Source organism: Podarcis raffonei, chromosome 4 (genome assembly GCF_027172205.1).
Source record: "Podarcis raffonei isolate rPodRaf1 chromosome 4, rPodRaf1.pri, whole genome shotgun sequence".
NCBI lineage: Eukaryota > Metazoa > Chordata > Lepidosauria > Squamata > Lacertidae > Podarcis > Podarcis raffonei.
Window position 1 is genome coordinate 26,529,614 of NC_070605.1, and position 17,777 is coordinate 26,547,390.

Here is a 17,777-nt window from a genome sequence, read left to right on the forward strand (position 1 = left end):
GAAAACAAAGCAGGATGTGCACCCTGAAACTTTTGCTGGCACAAATAGTGCAACTGTGTATAACCACCCCTATACCATCATAAGCACAAAGCATCAGGAATGCACTACGAAAAGGGTGTTTGCAGGGGGCCCAGGTTGGTCCATAGCACTATTTAACTAAGCAGTACTAGTGAAACTCTTCCCCCATTTTATTTCTAGAAACTCACAGGCATACGCTTGAGATTTACTCTTGTCACGTTGGAAGCTGGCAGTTGTTTCCAGTGAGCTATAAAACTCCTCTCAAGAATGGCTGGTTTCACACAGACCTTTTTGTACAGACTCAAACAGGCAAGTCTTTTGCTTGGGTTAGTCACACAGATCCTTAGAGGGGGGAAATATGCTAATAGAACTGTAAAGCAGTATTCTATAAATAGTGCCAACACTGAAGTCACTTGAACTGATGCAGAAATGGAAGGGTTCATATTGAAATCACAGTTCTTCTGGAAGCAGGGAGTTGACATTCACCTTTCTGCATTTACTGCACCGACACCACCTTTTATCTGCAAAACCGTTTGTTTTATGTTGGCTAAAGTGCATTTTGCACCTTGTGGATCTAAGACAGACAATCTGTACTTAGCCATGCAAGCTGGCTCTGCCTATTTTATACAAAGGAAGTGGGGGGGAGAAATTCTTCATAATTTTTTTTAAAAAAGCAGCTAGTAGTGAATGCCAACCATTGTTGAAGCAAACCTGGTGATAATGCAAATGAAATATTGAGTGCCTCGAAGGGAATAGAGGTACGCAGCTGCCTAAAAGATTCAGCATCCAATTTTGCTGCAGCTACTCTGCTATTTCCATGGGGAAAGCCTGTGGCTTTTCAGTGGAGGGACAGCTCAGCACATGCGAAGCAATGTGTCACTGTATTCCTGACAGTGAACTGGACAAGGAAACCTGCTTTCAGAAGTCTCCATCAGATGATACATGGAGCACCAGAGCAGAAGCACATTAGCTATGTGATGGATGTATCTTGAGAAGGTGGATAGAAATGGAAATGAAATATTATTATTTATGGCCACATTATTTCCAAATGTTAACTTCCATAATACAATCTACTAATCTGAAAATCCTGTAAACTGCCTGAGTGGATCACTGGGCAACAAACATAAACTAACCTGTGCTCTTTAAGGGGAAAGTGGAGTATTAAATAACCTCTGCTACTGTATTAGTTTCAATGAGAGCAACTCACGTTGCCTATAAATGATGCTCGACAAATTTCATATTTGCACTTAGGCGAACACTACCACCAGTATTTTTGTACATGTAGCAACTGTGGACTCTCATCTTAAACAGTTTTGCACATGCAAATCCAATTGCTTCTGTGGAATTTTGGAAGTTGACTTTTCTAGTATTGCAGGTGGTGTTCTCCATTTGGTTTCCCAGGCTGGTGATAGAATCTCAGCATTGTGATATATCTTCCATTTTTCTTTCTGTTTCTCATGGCATGGCACAGGGACATTCCGTCTTTGCACAGGAGAGCATGGCAGCCATTTGGGGCACCACAGTATTGCCCCCCAAATTTCTTTTTCTGGGGCCTCAATCTCACATGCACCCAATGATTTAGCTTGTAATATGATATAAACACCAAAATATAATGTATGCCATTAGAATAGTTCATAAGTAAACACTAATAGATCAGGAATAGAATTATGCACAATGTTTGAATAGCTTAAGGATATCTTATTAAACCACATACCTCGCACTTTTGAAATATATGGTTCTTCTTCATATATTAAATAAGCCACATGCTATCACACTGGATAACAAAAAAAGAAGGGAGGGGGTTCTTGTAGGTAAAAATGAACTGTCAGTTACAATGTGCTGAGCGCAAGACACCAAATCAATATTTTATAACAATACAAATCCATCACAGTCAGCTTGAATCACGCCTACTGCAGCTTTTTGGAAGGCAAGTTAAAGTCTCTGAGGTACTTTTCCCTTCAGGTTGTTAGCACCTTCTGTAAATGGAGTTTTGGTGCACTGAGAGGGTTGGTGTCATTAGGAGATTCATTTTGAATCAAACTTGTCTCTTACTTCCCTCACCCCATTCATTGGCAAAAATAAATTGCTACCTCTAATGGCAGCCATATTTTGTGTTGCATTTTATGGTAGTCTTAGTCATAGTTTTAGCAGGCTGAAGTAGATTTTTTAATGAGATCTTGGTGATATATAAAACGACAGATTCTACTGTCCCTGTTTATGGTGTGACAATGCTTTACTTTTCAATTCAGGGGACTATCATGTGCACCTAATGGTTACACACCCAAGAAATTCAAAGAGTCTTAGACAGCCAGATCGACATCAGCATTTGCTGCAGCTGCAGAAAGGTCCTTCCATTCATGAATCTTGCTTGCGGAATCAGGGGAAACACCTGTGATTTCAACAACAGAGACATTTGCCTCATAAACCCTTGCTTGCACCCAATTATAATTGCCTCTAGGACAGAGGCATAGCAAGGTCAGGTGGTACCTGGTGCGATTTTTTTTAGTCACACCACCCCACATTGCAATTTTTCTGACCGTTGCCAAGAGTTGTTGAGCTTTTTTAGGGAGGGTTGGCCGTTTTGGCCGTGAAACAGATACACCTGCAGATCACGCAAATCCAATGATCACATAAAACCGTGTCAGAGCCGCCAGCCAGGGGTGCCAACACTGATCACCAAAATCAGACCGCCGATCGCATAAAACCCGCCAGGGTTGCAAGTGCTGCCCTCTGGGAGGTGCGAACGCCACCCGCCAGGAGGTGCCAGCCTGATCACTGGGCATATCTGCGCGATCGGCGGGCGAATTTTCATGACGACGATCACACCAATTGCAAAAATCCGCTTGCCGGGGGTGCAATGACCGCCACGCCGATCCCCCCGGGGAGATTTTGTCACCCCCCCAGACATGACACCCGGGGCAGACCAAACACCCCCAGCCCCCTTGCGACGGCCCTGCTCTAGGATTCAGGGCTGCTTAAGCAACAGATGTGGCTAAGAATGAATGTTCTAAGACTATAACTTTGTCTGGAGTTGTAACCGTTTCTGTAAAGGCAGCTATTTATTTAAAGCAGATAAAATATTTTTCCTTCAATGTGTTTGTGTGGAAAAAATACGACTGAACTATGTTAATACTTCAATGGTGATTTCTTTAATGCAACACAGATCAAAATAATAATAATAACAACAACAATACTATATTGATGATGGTGGTCCTTACAGTCTCAAACCAACATCATCAATTTACTAAATAATATTTTTACGTGGACCTGGAATTAAAAGTTTAAAAGGAAGGAAAAAAACATACTTGTTAACAAATCACAAAATCAGGGCAGGCAGAGTAACGCAATAGACAGCACGTAGGATTGACTTATTTGAAAGGATTGGATCCCGTTTCTGCCATCACAAGCTAAATTAAAAATGGCAGTGATTGTGTTAGCTTCAAATTGAACATGCTGAACACCAGGGTCAAGTCCTGGAGTGGTTGCTTGCTAAAATGGAACAACAACAAAAACGGAAAGACACGATTTGCATTTAGATCAGAAAGAAAGATTACCACAACAATATACAAAACCGTGTGGAATTCTGTATAACAGTGAAACAAATCTTTAAATATAAGTGGAGGTGTGTGTTTAGAGATTGTTTTATCATTTGCCTTGGAAACCTATTTTCTCTGGTGCCTTAGTAAAATACAGAAAGTTCCTGTTTTTCAACTTCAGTGGCACATACTCAAAACCAAAAGCTTTTTTTGTGTGTTGGAGATTAATTGCTCCAGAATAACTACCAGTCCCTGGATTATAAATTTATGCCACACGTGCATAAGTAGTGAAAGGAGGAGGGACCTATTTTACGATTATTAAACTACCTTGATGTTGCATGTAAAAGCTTAAGCTGCTAACTATTTTGTATTAAGTGATACCGAGTATGTGCCCCAAAGCTCTGACTACATTCGTTTTAGTCAGAACAATTATCTTATTAAGAGACAAATTATTTCCACCTTACTCCCTGACAGCAACTGTAATTTGTACACATTTGTACACTATTGAGATAAATCAAACACAAGCCAGCTGCACTATCTACCAAATACCACTGCTTTTCGCAGTGAAGAGCGACATCCCATCCTAAACAAAACTGATCCTCTAACAACAGTACAGTATAATAGTCTAGCAAATCCTGCTTTTTTTTTCTTTTATGAGCTATGCAATGTTGCTTGAAGATGAATAAATTGAGGCTGTTTTGAGAAAGGAGCATGATTCCAACAATGAGGTAGTGGAATGGCGTGGGCTTCTAATAAAAATGCACTGACAAGGATGTTCATCGAAAATGCACTGCTGATACAGTGTGACATGCACAGGGTGAGACAATGCATGTATAGCCTGCAGTATGCACTGGCTGCGGAAAGAGAACACATATTTGGCAAGATGAGGGAGGGAATTCCTCCCCCCCCCCCGGGAAAATGCACTTCTGGTTGGGTGAATGGGCATGGAGAAAGCATTGCTGGCAGCAAACAAATTGGATGATGGATAAACAGGATCTAATCTCTGCTGGCTGTGGAGCAAGAGAGATGTGCATGGAGTCTACACTGCAGGCAATTTGAAAATACACAGCAGCAGTGAGAGGGAGGCACGTTAAATGTGCTCCGCTGGCCCTGGAATGGGTGTAGATGAAAACTACAGGCAGAATCTATGTGATATTGGAGGAGAAACGAGGAGTGCATGAAGAATTCACAGTGTGTAGAGAGAAGAGGAGTTTGTGCTGATGGAGTGTGAAGAACTAGTTGTTCCACTATATGAGAAGACAATATTAGCCAGTAACACTGACAGACCATAGAAGAAAAACTCAGCAGGTTAGGAGGGATTTCATAGGCAGACACATATGGAGGTACCTAGATTTTTGACAATAAGGTTACAAGCTCTTGCATATGTTTAGGCTTTGTCCATCCCACTCAAAACAGTGGGATTTATCCATACCAAGCTAGGGATGTAAAAAGCAGACTGGCACAATCCCATAACTGATGTCATGTTGGAAATGGCATTAAGAGAAGTGTAGGCACCAATGATGAAAATGGATGACATGTTTTATAGGGATTCCCATATGGTTTTTCTAGTGCTCAGTGATGCATGCGAGTGAAATGTTATACCAGTACTCCATGTGTTCCCAGCATTCTGTCCTTGTTCCTTCACACTTCTCAGCTACATTAGTTATGAACAAAAAGTGCTTCTCTGCCTAATCAAGCCAATCACCTCCAGAAGATTCTACGAAAATGCTGTGCGCAGGATGAAACTTGTCAATCAGAAATGGAGGGAGAAAGGAAGAATAGACAGGATTGGAAACAACTTAAGTCTACCAGGAAGGGAGCCCTATACAATCCAGATTTGCCCTAACAGCTCCTGCACTGAAAATAGGACAGGACACCTCTAAATGTTCTGCCTGTGGATACAGAATAGTTCACAACTCTCATTACAGAGTTGGAACATAAGGTGACTTCAACATTATTCAATGATTAACTCAGGTTCACACTTGACAAAGAGCCATAGCCAGTCCTGACAGTACCTACATGATACACGTGTTTTTGAAACATATAAGGTGTGCACCAAAGCGACATGATGTTTGGACCAGCTCTTTGATGAGATTCTCTGAAAGGCTGACTTCTGTTTCAACATGTTGAAGATCTGTGACGGGAGCTCTCAATGTCTTTTCAATTCTATGAAAAGCAGCCATGATGGGGGTCTCTGAATTGGGCCTGTGGGGGGATCTAACCCTTTATCCCCACATTGAATTCTCCCTTCCCCAAAGCTGCTGTTATTGTGGTGGGAAAGACTTGACCAGCTTAAGCAATGAAGCTTGTAAGTTTCCTCCTCCACAGCTACAAGCAGTTTCTGGGGGGCAGGCAGTGGCGGAACAGTTATACTCTGCCTTCCCCAGGCTGTGTCCCCAGTTCAAACTGGGCCTTTCTTCTTTTCTTGTAACAAAATTGCAACTCCTGTGCAATGTCTAATTTGGACCCTCCGTTGTTTAGTACAAAATTGCAATATGCCAATAATTCACCGCAGGTTTCACAACTTCACCAACTCTTGTTCCCAGATTACCAGTTTCCATTGCAGTCAACGCCAATGACATGAGCAATATCTACCCCAAGATTATTTTAAAATGCACCCATTTCATATCCAGCTCAAAATGGTAATAAATAATGTCAGTATAGTTATATATGGGCAAATGGGTGATTTCTGCCTTAAAAATAGGCACAGAACACACTGTTCCTCTGCCCTATGTGAAATATCTCAATACGTAATTCTCTTGGAGTCTTTATAGGATCAATGTATATTTTTCCTCATCTAGAGTAAAGGAAAAAATACAATAATTTCATACCAACAGCATGTGCTAACAGCCCCATTTCATTCATATGTGTGCACACACACACATTTTTACTGTTAAATAAATGTCTAGCATCTAAATTTATGGCACAATCAAACTGCCTCATCCACAGCTTTACTGAAACAAAAAATGAGTGCTTTTTGGAAAACATGCCATTTAGTAGGATGAAAAGCTGAGGAGCCAAATCAACAGCTTCCTATAAGCTTGGGCAGTCCCATAAATTTGCAGACCAAGTAACAGTTTTGCTTCACTAAGCAAAGCATGGCAATTTGATTTATCTGGGATAGTGAAGCACTATGCTGTGGGGGGAGGGGGGACGGACTGGCCTCAGAATCAGACATTTTGAAGACTTTGGTGCAATATCATTTTAGTCTAGATAAATAATTCAGTAGAGGCCATTAAAAATTAACCAAGGAAGGAATTTTCATAGGAGAAGCATATGAACTGAAGCCAACCAATTCTGTTCATTGCTAACCTAGGAGGTTTAACGGGCAACCAATTCAATTCTTCAGTAACAGTAAGCATGTGTTTGCTTTGTCAAGACAGGGCCTGTCTTAAATCTACTGCATGTGCTTTATTCCTATGACTGCTAATGGCTGGAATCCACATACCATTTATCCCAGGCTACTCAAATCAATTGAATTGCTCCAGAATAAGTGCATTGTGGACTCCTGCCAATGAAGCAATGCATGTGCACTGAGATGAGAACCAAGTCTTTGTCTCAGATGCAGACCACACCTCTGGCACCTCTTTACAATCTATGGGAGCAAAATAAGATCACACAGAGCAATCCATGCCTTTAAAAGAAAGCTCCTGTTTAAAAAACATATGCCACAGAAAATACTGGAAGTATACATCATAACATAACATATTCTAAAAACATGTAAAAGGTACCAAGTGACCTATAAGTGCAAAGAGTAAAAAATACCAAATACCTGATGTAGCATACTCTTTTCATGTTATGTACAGGGAAACAACTGTACAAGCATCATCCCAAGCAGAAGTCTAAACAAATAAAGCCTTCTTTGAAGAATAAAAATAACAATGACTTCATTATTAAAGAATACAGCATCTTTGGGATCTGGAAGATCATTTCTGCCTATCAAGGCTGTAGAAATACATGAATTTCTGTTATTAAAATGCACATCTCTACAGAATGCCTCTAGCATGGCCACTTGCACATGGTTCATTCCCTTAATTCCAGCACTCCACTATTTTTCTCAATCACCAGAGTGCTCTACAGATCACAGAAGGGAATGAAATACACCTAACACATGTTTGTTGAACATCCTCTTCAGTGCATTGTCTTAGGCACTGTTTATTTTCTAGTGTACAAATATAATCTTCTTATTAAAAATAAAATCATCATGGTCAAAATTAGTGGCAAATTTGTAAGCTGTGGAATTAATGATTTCAAAATCATTAGCCACTCAAGTCTATAATTCGATGCACATCCGCCTGTAAGCAAGACCACTGAACAGGACTTCCTTCAGAGCCACCACACACCAGATTGCACTGCACAAAATGGTGCTTTGTGAATAATTAAGGGTCAGTTCTTAAGACCCTGGTTCATGGCAGCATGTGGGTTGAGTGTAACACTGCTGATGAGGGCAGGGCAAAATGCAGGCACAAAATGAAAGGCTTGGATCTGGTTAAATAAGGAAGCATCACACACCAAGTCAGCACTGATACAGTTAACTCACATGTCGTCGGTGCAGTGTGGTGCTTCCACAGGCTATGTTTTGGAAGTGTGGGAAGCACCTTATGTTGCTTCTCTTCAGGTCAAAGCATCATGTAAGAATCGAGTTCCACATATTCCTGGCTACTGAAAGTGCCTTGGAGTTGAAACACTGACAATAGTTTGATGAGTTTGCAGTTCTGAGACAGACATGTATAAAGATCATTCTCACATAACCTGTATGCAATCACACAAACACCCTATGAATGCAATGTCTGCAAGACTTGCCCTACGGACACTACATTCATGCAGAATATACCACATCTTCAAACTGTGAACTTATCCCTATGTCCACAGAGCCTTGCCCTGATTCATAAATCAGCCAATCCCCTTACTATGATAAAACACACACACACTCTTCTCCTCCTCCTCCTTTTCAGGATGATTGTCATCAACTTATAAATACTACTAGCAGACAAATGAACAGCTACCAAAATGGGTCCTACCAACTGGTAGCTACAAACTGGGCAAACAATGTCATTATCTTTCTGATCCCCGCCACAGACCTACTTGCTACAGGCCAGCCTTTTCACCTAAACAGTCGTGTGTTTTAGGAGAACGACACTCTTGCTGATTGTAGTGAATAGACTTCCAGCATAGTAAACAATGTAGTTTTCACTCCAAACTAACATTACAAAACTGTGATCATTCATACATCATTGGAGTGTTAACAAAAATGATATTATTGCTAGTCAGATGTGTACTTGGTGCTACTCCCTTACCAGCAAAATTGTGTGAGCACTGTTGGTAATGGAAACTGCTCTGTCATGCACAATCATTGTTAAAAGTGTTGCTAGTATCCCTGGAAGATACTGAGAGTGATTTACACTGCTCCCATTTTACTGTGACAAAAATGGTTGTATGTGTGATGCCTTCTGTGCTCGCTAGCCTTTGAAAGAAAAGCAACAACTGGATGTAAAATGAAAAAGCAAGAAAACGAAAGACAACACAATTTTAATGGCACATCTTAGTCATAAATGGAAGGGGAATTTTATCTATGGGTAACTATTGTTTCTTCATACATAACAGGCTACAGATCAGCAAAATGCATATGGTGAAAAATTGCAAGAGATAAGGACTCCCAAATGGCAACGTTGTTTCATAGAATTTTAAAAGACACACCACTGTTCTGACCTGCAGCTAACTCTTCCGGCATATTACAACATCCTCTTTCCAGCTCAACTTTCAGCACCCTGCAGCACTTCTCTACACAACTGCCCTTTTAAACAAAATGCTATAATAGTTTTGCATAAAAAGCATGCAGAAACAGCATGATCTTCACTGATGTAAAACAATGAATAGCTGTTTATTATCCAGCTTGGAATAAAATTTTGTGTCCCTGGATTCTTTCCTTCCAGAGTATTACAGCCACAAGGGGACAGTCTGTGTAATTTGATGTAGTCTCAGGGCCTTCAATGGGAGGGACTACACGCGCAAGTGTAAATCAATCATTCTCCATCCCAAATCTACAAAAAACACACAAGCACTCAAGCAGAATCAGGTCAAATGTGAATCCCATTCTCAGGCAAAGTTAAATAACTGTCAAAATGATTTGGCAACATTTGCTATTTGTACCATTGGTCTGTTTGTCTGTGCATGTAAGTTTATGTGCCCTTCAGCATATTACAGAAATGTGTGCATGTATTGTATGTGTATCCATAGGAATATACATGCATATGTACAATATGAATTTGTAAACGGCTGCACACCTGCAACCACTCACAAATACATTTTGAGAAAGTATACAAAATAAACCCACCTGGGTTCATTAGCACTCTGCTTCTAAACATGTTTTTTTTAAAAACTTGGGAGACCCATTGATTACCACTGAACTACTTATTGCCAATTAATGCCAATTAAGCATGCTTAGAACTCAGCTTTCAGGGTCTAGCACAGCAACAAAGTAAATATGGGGTGAAAGGCTAAGATATGACCATTGCCTCCCTCCCCTAGGATAATGGAAGACATGGCCCACCCCAACCTTGTTGCATGTAATTTGCAAAAGCAGTTTCCCCACTATTATCTGGGATTTCTGTGGACCATAGCCTGTATCTGCATGGTTGCAAGCAATATACATTGTTGACTGGGATCCAATGGTCTGTTTAAGTTCATGGAAAGGCTTTGCTGTAGCCTAATGATGATTTTGTTTGAACTGCTGATCCCCATGCCATATTACAAACTGCTTTAACAGAGCTCTTGCTCTCCCCTTCAAAAGCAGTTTACTATGTGGCATGTGGGTTGCTGTTTAGGAAAATATGTCTGAAGTCCCCTTAGGATCACAAAACTTTGTTTCACTGTTGACCACTGGGACCAAAGCGTCACTAGCGTCACATGCCCAAAGGGATGGGGAGTTGGGAATTATGTTTCTTGTCCACTTGCTCATCCCAACCCTCCATGTGAAGTGGCAAATGACTTATGAAACTGAATATACTTTAAAAAGCAGTTTGTGACAACATATGGTGATCAGCTGATCAAAGTAAAAAGAAGAGATAAATCCCACACGGCTTACTCAAGCCCTTGCACATGCCTAAAATCATCCTTGGGAATTTGACCTTTGTAAATAAACATTCCGGTTCTTGATATTTTTTTTTGGCAGTTCTGATAGAGGCTACATTAATGCAATTGAAAATCAATGTGATATAAGCAGCCTAGCTGTGGGCAAGAATACAACCATTATATGTTCTAGCTTTTCTTCATTAACCTTAATGCTCTTATTCAAATGTATATTATGTAAACCAATATTTACTTATGGGAACTTAAAAAGGAGAGGTTAAATGAACTCTTATAATTGATTTACGGAAGGAAATTTAGAATTTTCTACATCACAAAATATATATCGTTTTTTAAAGTAAGTTTTACTTTCTTAAAAAATAAATAGGACCTCTGAAACAAGTTTTTTGCCTAGTGGTGTTCTGCTTTATTAATTTACTTTTCTTTAAGCCCTGTCATATTAGACCACAATGGGGTTGTTTCTATCTTGAAAATAAATCTTTAGGCACATCATGTGATGCTGCTTCACTGAAAAGATGTCAATACAGCAACCACTTTTCAGCAGCACTGCTTATATTCAGTGGCAACAGACATGTCTGTTTTGTCCATGGTGATAAAACTCTTTAATGGACTAACAGTTCGCCAATTTTCTTCTCTTTCTTAAAGGAAAATAATCTTAAGTCTAAAAGTTGGTATGTGTGTGAAATACAAACTTTCACACAGCAAATACCAAAAGCTAAATTTATTAACATTTGAAAACAAACATTTTAAAAATTGGTTTGCAGCCTCAGGCTCTGCAAGTACTAAACTGAAATTCTATTTTTTAGAAAGTCCTGAAAATAAGGGGTTTGCAGCAAAAACACCATTAGATCCTTGATTCCAGTATTATGCATGCTCTTGTAAGATTAACACAATAGACTTGCCTACCCTTGGATGTTAGAGCCAATATAAAATTTTGCTCTAGTTACTGTACTTTTAAGAAGGTCCATACATTTAGAACTGTAAAATTATCAAGCTATAAAAACTAATTTTGTTTCAACTCTAGTAAATACAGAAAGACATTTTAATTTAAAAAAGCTGTAGCACTAAGAGTATCATATGCATCTATCTATACATGAAGAACCATTTGTTGTATAAATGTTGTAGTTGTCTCTATATTGGCATTTAGGAAAGTTATTCCCTTGAACCTGATTATTTTGTGCATTGGAAAAATATTGGTGTAAACAACTGAGAGTTCACTAGATGTCTTCATTATCCACTTACACTAGGACAGATCCAAAGCAAACAGACAGACAAACAAAAATATATCTTATTATAGAAATCCATCTAACTTGCTAATCTACCTTTCACAAGTGAGTTGAATCTGCTGCTGGTTGACAGTGCTCTTTCTATCTCAGGTTAAATACCTGGGATTTTATGGTTGTTGCTATTACTCTGCTTGACATTTCCCCACAGTTAGAGCAAACATTTCTCAGTATAGGCTAAAAACATTTAAAACAAACAAATGTAAAATTATATATACTGGAAAACTTCTTTTGGTCCTCTCTTTCCCAATTTGTGTCTTCTTTGAAGAATTCATGGCACAAGTTTGCATTATTATATTTTATATACCTAATCAAAGTCCTGCTTCCACAAAAGACATGGAAAAGTGGCTTCCCGAGTGGTTTAGTGCTTCAGAAAAACAGATACAAATGTTAAAAAGGTGCTCAAAAAGAATCTAACTTTATATTTATATATATACTATATATCAAGATGGACTTTAGAAGCACACATCCCTTTTGTTCACAGAAAGGGCACATGTAGGTGTCTTCCTTTAGATGCCAAACTGCTTATTAGCAGGTTTCTGCAAGACTGACACACCCATATTTATCTCCTTCTATTTTTTGGCACTTTCATGATATGTGGCTGTTTTACCTGTTGTCCCTGCTAGGCTCCGGTAACTTGCCCGGTGTACAAGCACTTTAGAAACTGGGATTTTTGTTCTAGGGATCTCACTTTTGGTAGGCTGGTGGTGTGCAAGATGATGGCTATTATTGGTATCTGGGCCATGACTGCCATGTGGCGACGTAAAATGCTTGATACTGATGGGTATCTTGGAGTCCTTGAGTGAAGTTGTATGGGTTTTGACTGGGCATGTTGTTGTTACTGGAGACAGTGGCTTGCAACAAGACACAGCGGTGACGTCTTCTGCAGAAGTAACTGTGGCTGTGTTTTCATCTGGATCAGCATACAGATCATAGAGAGCATCCCCACTGTAGCTGTCCCTGGGAATTACCTCTTTCTGGATACTGTTGGCATTGTCCTCCTCTGGCCCAGGTGTTGTGGAATCCCAATAGCCTTCGTCGCTGCTGGGGATGGCTTCCTGTGGCTCCTTTTCCCTACACTTCTGGTCATTCTTGTGGCTGTGGTGAACCGGAATCTGGTTGAAACCAATGTGCTTCCCAGTTGTTGATGCATCCTGAACCTTTTTGGTACAACCGCCACCTTTGGAGCCCTCGAGGGATTCTTTCCCTCCCCCCGGGGTCTCCTGCGGCTTCTCCGCTTGCGACAACACATCCCAGAACTCTGGGGCGCACGTGTCCCCCACCTGTTCAGGGCTGGCCATCTCCTCTCCTCCTCCTTGATAGGTCACCACGCTGGGGGGCTTTTTGGAAGCCCCCGCTTTGCCAACCCCAGGGGCGCTCTTGTCGCTTCCACCTGCGCCACCGCCACCGCCGCTGCCCACGTCCTCCTCCTGGTCGGCAATAATGTCCCCACAGCCTGTAAGAGAGTCAAAGCTTTTCAGTGAAGTCACGTCAGCAAACATCAAACAAATACGGTCAATGGACGGCTCAGAGGGTGGATCAAGAGAGGAAGGGTCAGGGGCTGCCGCCGCCGCCTCTTGGCTGCGTTCACACTCGGGTTCAACAGGGGGGGAAGGCTCGATGGGGATGTCACCTGTTATGGCGCCGTCCTCCTGGGTCCCTGGGCCATCGCCATCTCCGGGGGGCGGCTCGGGGCAGCTTTCCTGGATCCCAGGCTGGATCCCAGGGGGCTCGGCTCCCAGTGGTGGTAAGGTACGTGGGGTGGGCTCCCTGGCACCAACGTCCTGCTGCTCTTGGGTGGGCACGGCCTCAGCGCTGGGGTGGGCCAGCAGCAGCATCTGGTCCCCACTGGCCACCCCAGAGGGGGTCTGGGGGGCTGCTGCAGCAGTCGCCGCCGCCGGGGGTCGTGGCGCCTCCTCTTTGATGCACTCCAGGCTGGCCGTGAGGGAGCCGGGCCTGAGGTGGCTGGCCTGTCCCTCAGCGCCGTCTCCGGCCTCGTCCTCCTTGCTGGGCTTGTCCCTGCGGTGCCACCTCATGCTGTTGAAGAGCCCCTTCAGCCCCCCGCGCCCTTTGGGTCTCTCCCCTTTGCCGCCTTCGCCCGAGCGGCCGTTTTTGCGCAGCAGAGAGAAGAAGCGGTGGGACTTGCTCGCCGCCGAGCAGGGGGAATAATCCTTGGGGGCTCCGCCGCCGCCGCCGCCAAACTGGTCGTCCCCTCCGCCGCCGCCGCCGCCTCCTCCCGGTTCCTCCTTCTTGCCGCCTTCGAGCACCACCTCGGCCAGCCCGTCGTGGGTCTTGCTCCTCACCATGCCCGGCTGCCCTCCGCCCGATTCCCCGCCTTTGCCTTTGCCGCCGCTCCTCACGCCGAAGATGCTGGGCATGGCGCCGCCGGACTTCCTGCGCTTGAACAATTTGAAGGCGGTTTTGTTGAGCTTGCCCGATGGCGGCGGCTGATCGCCCACCGCGCTGAGCTCGGCACAGTCGCCGTGCACGTCCATGGCGGCGGCGGCGGCGGCTGCCTTCCCCTCCTGCAGCTCCCCGCCGATGCCTGGTTCCGTTCCCTCGCTCGCTCGCTCGCTCACTGACAGCCTCCTCGCTGCTGCTGCTGCTGCTGCTGCTGCTGCGGCCGCCGCTGCCTCCTGCCCGTCACCATGGCAACCCCGGCACGGCTAAGCAGCTTTTACTCAGCCCTAGGCCTGGGCCTGCGCCAGGCCTCCGCCGCCGCCGCCGCCGCCGTCCATCCGCTCGCTCCGCAGCCAACCTGAGCTGTTACAGCAGCCCACAATCAAAGCCAGAAAGCGGGGATGGCGGGAGGGAAGGAGGGGCGAAGGGAGAGGCGACTCCCCCCTCCCCACCCCACCCTCCGCGGCTTTCCAAAAGCGGGGAGGGGGAGGGCTTATATAACTTAATCCATTTGGGGCTGCTGTGACTGCGGCTGCTCGCTCGCTTAGCATATGCCTGGGCAGGGACGGAGGGAGGGGGCTGCTTTATTTGGGGCGCATGAGGAGGCTGTTGCTTACACACCAGAAGTATTGGGAAGCAGGGGGTATGTGGATCATCCACCAGCACAATTCCTTTCCTCATGCTTTTAAGCTCCTGTTTTATTCTCTCCCCAGCACCTGGCTTCTTTTTATTTAAAGGAAGAGGTGGTGGGGCTGAAGCCTTTCTTCACTACAGCACACCCTCAAGTTTCCCAACTCCATTTTGGGGGGGAAAGATACTCTGCATATGCTTGAAGGCACTTTCTCAGAAGGAAGCCTGAGCGTTAGAAAAGAAACCGAAAGGGTCAGATCCAAATTGCATGCTGGAAACCCTTTTAAAAAGCAAGCATTGCAAAGAGGGCATGCATCTCATGTAGCCAGAAGGATGGAAACAAAGGGTGCATTTTATTACACAGCAAGTCTAATAAACTGGGCAACTTTCATGGGGTCTGGTGGCATTCCTTCTTCAAAAGCCTTTCAGAGATAGGTTTCCCTACAACCTAGAACACATTTCAGCATCAATAGCCAAATGCAGAAAGAAAACATTCAGGATTTTCAAATCCTCTGCCCATGTTGCTAGTAAGGATGTGAAAACAACTTCTCAGTTCATCAGAAATTTCTGGACCAATTAAAATAGTTTTGGTGTGCATAAATAGTCCAATGTTAGGTACAAGTACAGTAAACAACAGCAACCTGTACAGATAATACAAAAAGTAATTTGATTCAGAGCTCAGTCCTGTTATCCTCCAGAGTTAACAGCAGCTGGTGGGGAGGGCTGCATCAGGAGAATAATGCAGGAGAAAGAGTTAACCACCCCTCCCCCTAGGCTTACTTCTCCAGTCACTGCTTCTTCCCCCATGACGGCTTTAAGATGAAAACAAAAATGTCAGGAAATCCAGTCACAGATCTCTCATGTGACACTGACAAAGTCCTTTCTTGCTTACTCTCCTGAACAGTTACGGGCCAGCAAACTCTTCCAGAACATTTTGCATCCACAGGATGTCGGCTTGAATAACTCCCACAAGGCATACTTGTGAATTTTTTCCTTGTGAATGTTTTATCCATGTAACTTGTTCAAAAATGAGATCTGAGGCTAGATTTCTACGTATTTCTGATAGATGTAATCATTTCTGAGCAAACTGGGGGGATGAAACATTCCTGTGAAACGATTTTCTCCACTATCCACTACATGGAACAGCTGCATTGGGTGTGGCCCTGGAGATATGTAGGAACGCGTCCTTTTGGGAAGTTAGTCTCCTGAATTCCTTTGTATTCCCATCTTCATAGGTTGCGTGACAGACTATATTTGCAAGAGACCATATCAGACCCATTATCATAACCAATTATCAGCTGCAGTATCCCTGCCCAAAGAGCTGCTTACGCCATATCAAAAATGCAAGCTGAGATTACTGCTTCTATTGTTCTGTGTAATGAGAATCACGAATGATTAAATAACATTTAAGTACCACAGAAGAACTTATCTTGTGTTTTAATACCCACTATGCTTAATGCACTCACTGGAAGGACAGATCGTGAAGCTGACGCTACAATACTTTGGCCACCTCATGAGAAGAGAAGACTCCCTGGAAAAGACCCTGATGTTGGGAAAGATGGAGGGCACAAGGAGAAGGGGACGACAGAGGATGAGATGGTTGGACAGTGTTCTCGAAGCTACCAGCATGAGTTTGACCAAACTGCGGGAGGCAGTGGAAGACAGGAGTGCCTGGTGTGCTCTGGTCCATGGGGTCACGAAGAGTCGGACACAACTAAATGACTAAACAACAACATGCTTATGGCCTACTATGCTAACTGTGGACAATATATCTTCCAAGCTGAAGATCTTGAAGTGGTTGTTTACAAAATTCTAACTACCACAAATATTGTGCATATTCCAGTGGTTTCCAACCAGGGTGCCATGGCACCCTGGGGTGCCTTGAATGGTGGTCAGGGGTGCCACGGGCAACACTGTCCTCTGTCTCTCTTTCCTTCCTTCCCTCCTCAGATGCCCTCTGGCATCTCTGCCTCCCAAAGACTTGCATAGCTGTTTGTTGCAGCAGCCCTGGCTACAAGCTCCCCAGGCAAATGCTGCCTCTGGGACTGGTCAGGGGGTGCTGGGTGCCAGGAGCTGAGGCAGCCTCAGAGTAAGCAAGCAAGCAGGCAAGGGTGCCCAGCTAGCCAGTCCACCAGCCCTTGCTGTTGGGAATAGACAGACAAGTCCTGGGCCCCTGTGGGACAGTGTGAGGAGGCACCTCTCTTTGGGGCAGGATGGGGGCAACTCAGAGACCAGGGGGCAGCAGCAGCTGCCCGGAAGACTCCCAAGGATGGGGAGAGGAGATGAGGCTGAGGGACCACTCCACAAGGGAGGGTATTTGAAAAAAAGCAAGAGGCTGCCAGCTGCAGGCAAGGGGTGATATAACTGGGCTCCTGGGTGCCACAGGGACCACAGAAAAAATGTAGTTGGTCAAGGGATCCGTAGACTCAAAAAGGTCCACCTGGCATATGCCATAGAAAAGCTGACAATCAGTTAAGTGACAAATTCTATTGGCAATGCTTTGTCTGGTCACCACTTTTAACAGCTAGCATGTATTTGCATTAATGCATTTGGTATAGGAGGAATGCAAAGTAGTGATTTTGCCTCCTGGTCATCTCTATGCTTCCAGCAAACCACTAATGAATACTCTATTCATACAGTTGTTCAGGTACTGGGTCAAGGAAAGCTTACTTGCCAGAATGAGAGTGATAACAGATGTAGAGAACAAACAGATGAGCTGACAAACCCATCAAGTCATAACATTTTCATTATTTTTAGTGTATACGTCATGTTGTCTCCGTCATTGCTTAGTGATTCAGAACAAAGTTGTTACATAAGCAAATAA

The 17,777-nt window shown here is 43.6% G+C and overlaps 1 protein-coding gene across 1 annotated transcript; it reads right to left on the minus strand.

The window, feature by feature from the left end:
• Window positions 1–3,144: 3,144 nt before the first annotated feature.
• Window positions 3,145–14,829, minus strand: AMER2 (APC membrane recruitment protein 2). Its single transcript, XM_053385904.1, has 2 exons — window positions 13,557–14,829; window positions 3,145–13,379 (listed from the first exon to the last, which is right to left on the minus strand). The coding sequence occupies exons 1-2, from the start codon at window positions 14,416–14,418 to the stop codon at window positions 12,496–12,498; spliced, it is 1,746 nt and encodes a 581-aa protein (XP_053241879.1). The 5' UTR covers window positions 14,419–14,829; the 3' UTR covers window positions 3,145–12,495.
• Between the last annotated feature and the right edge of the window lie 2,948 nt (window positions 14,830–17,777).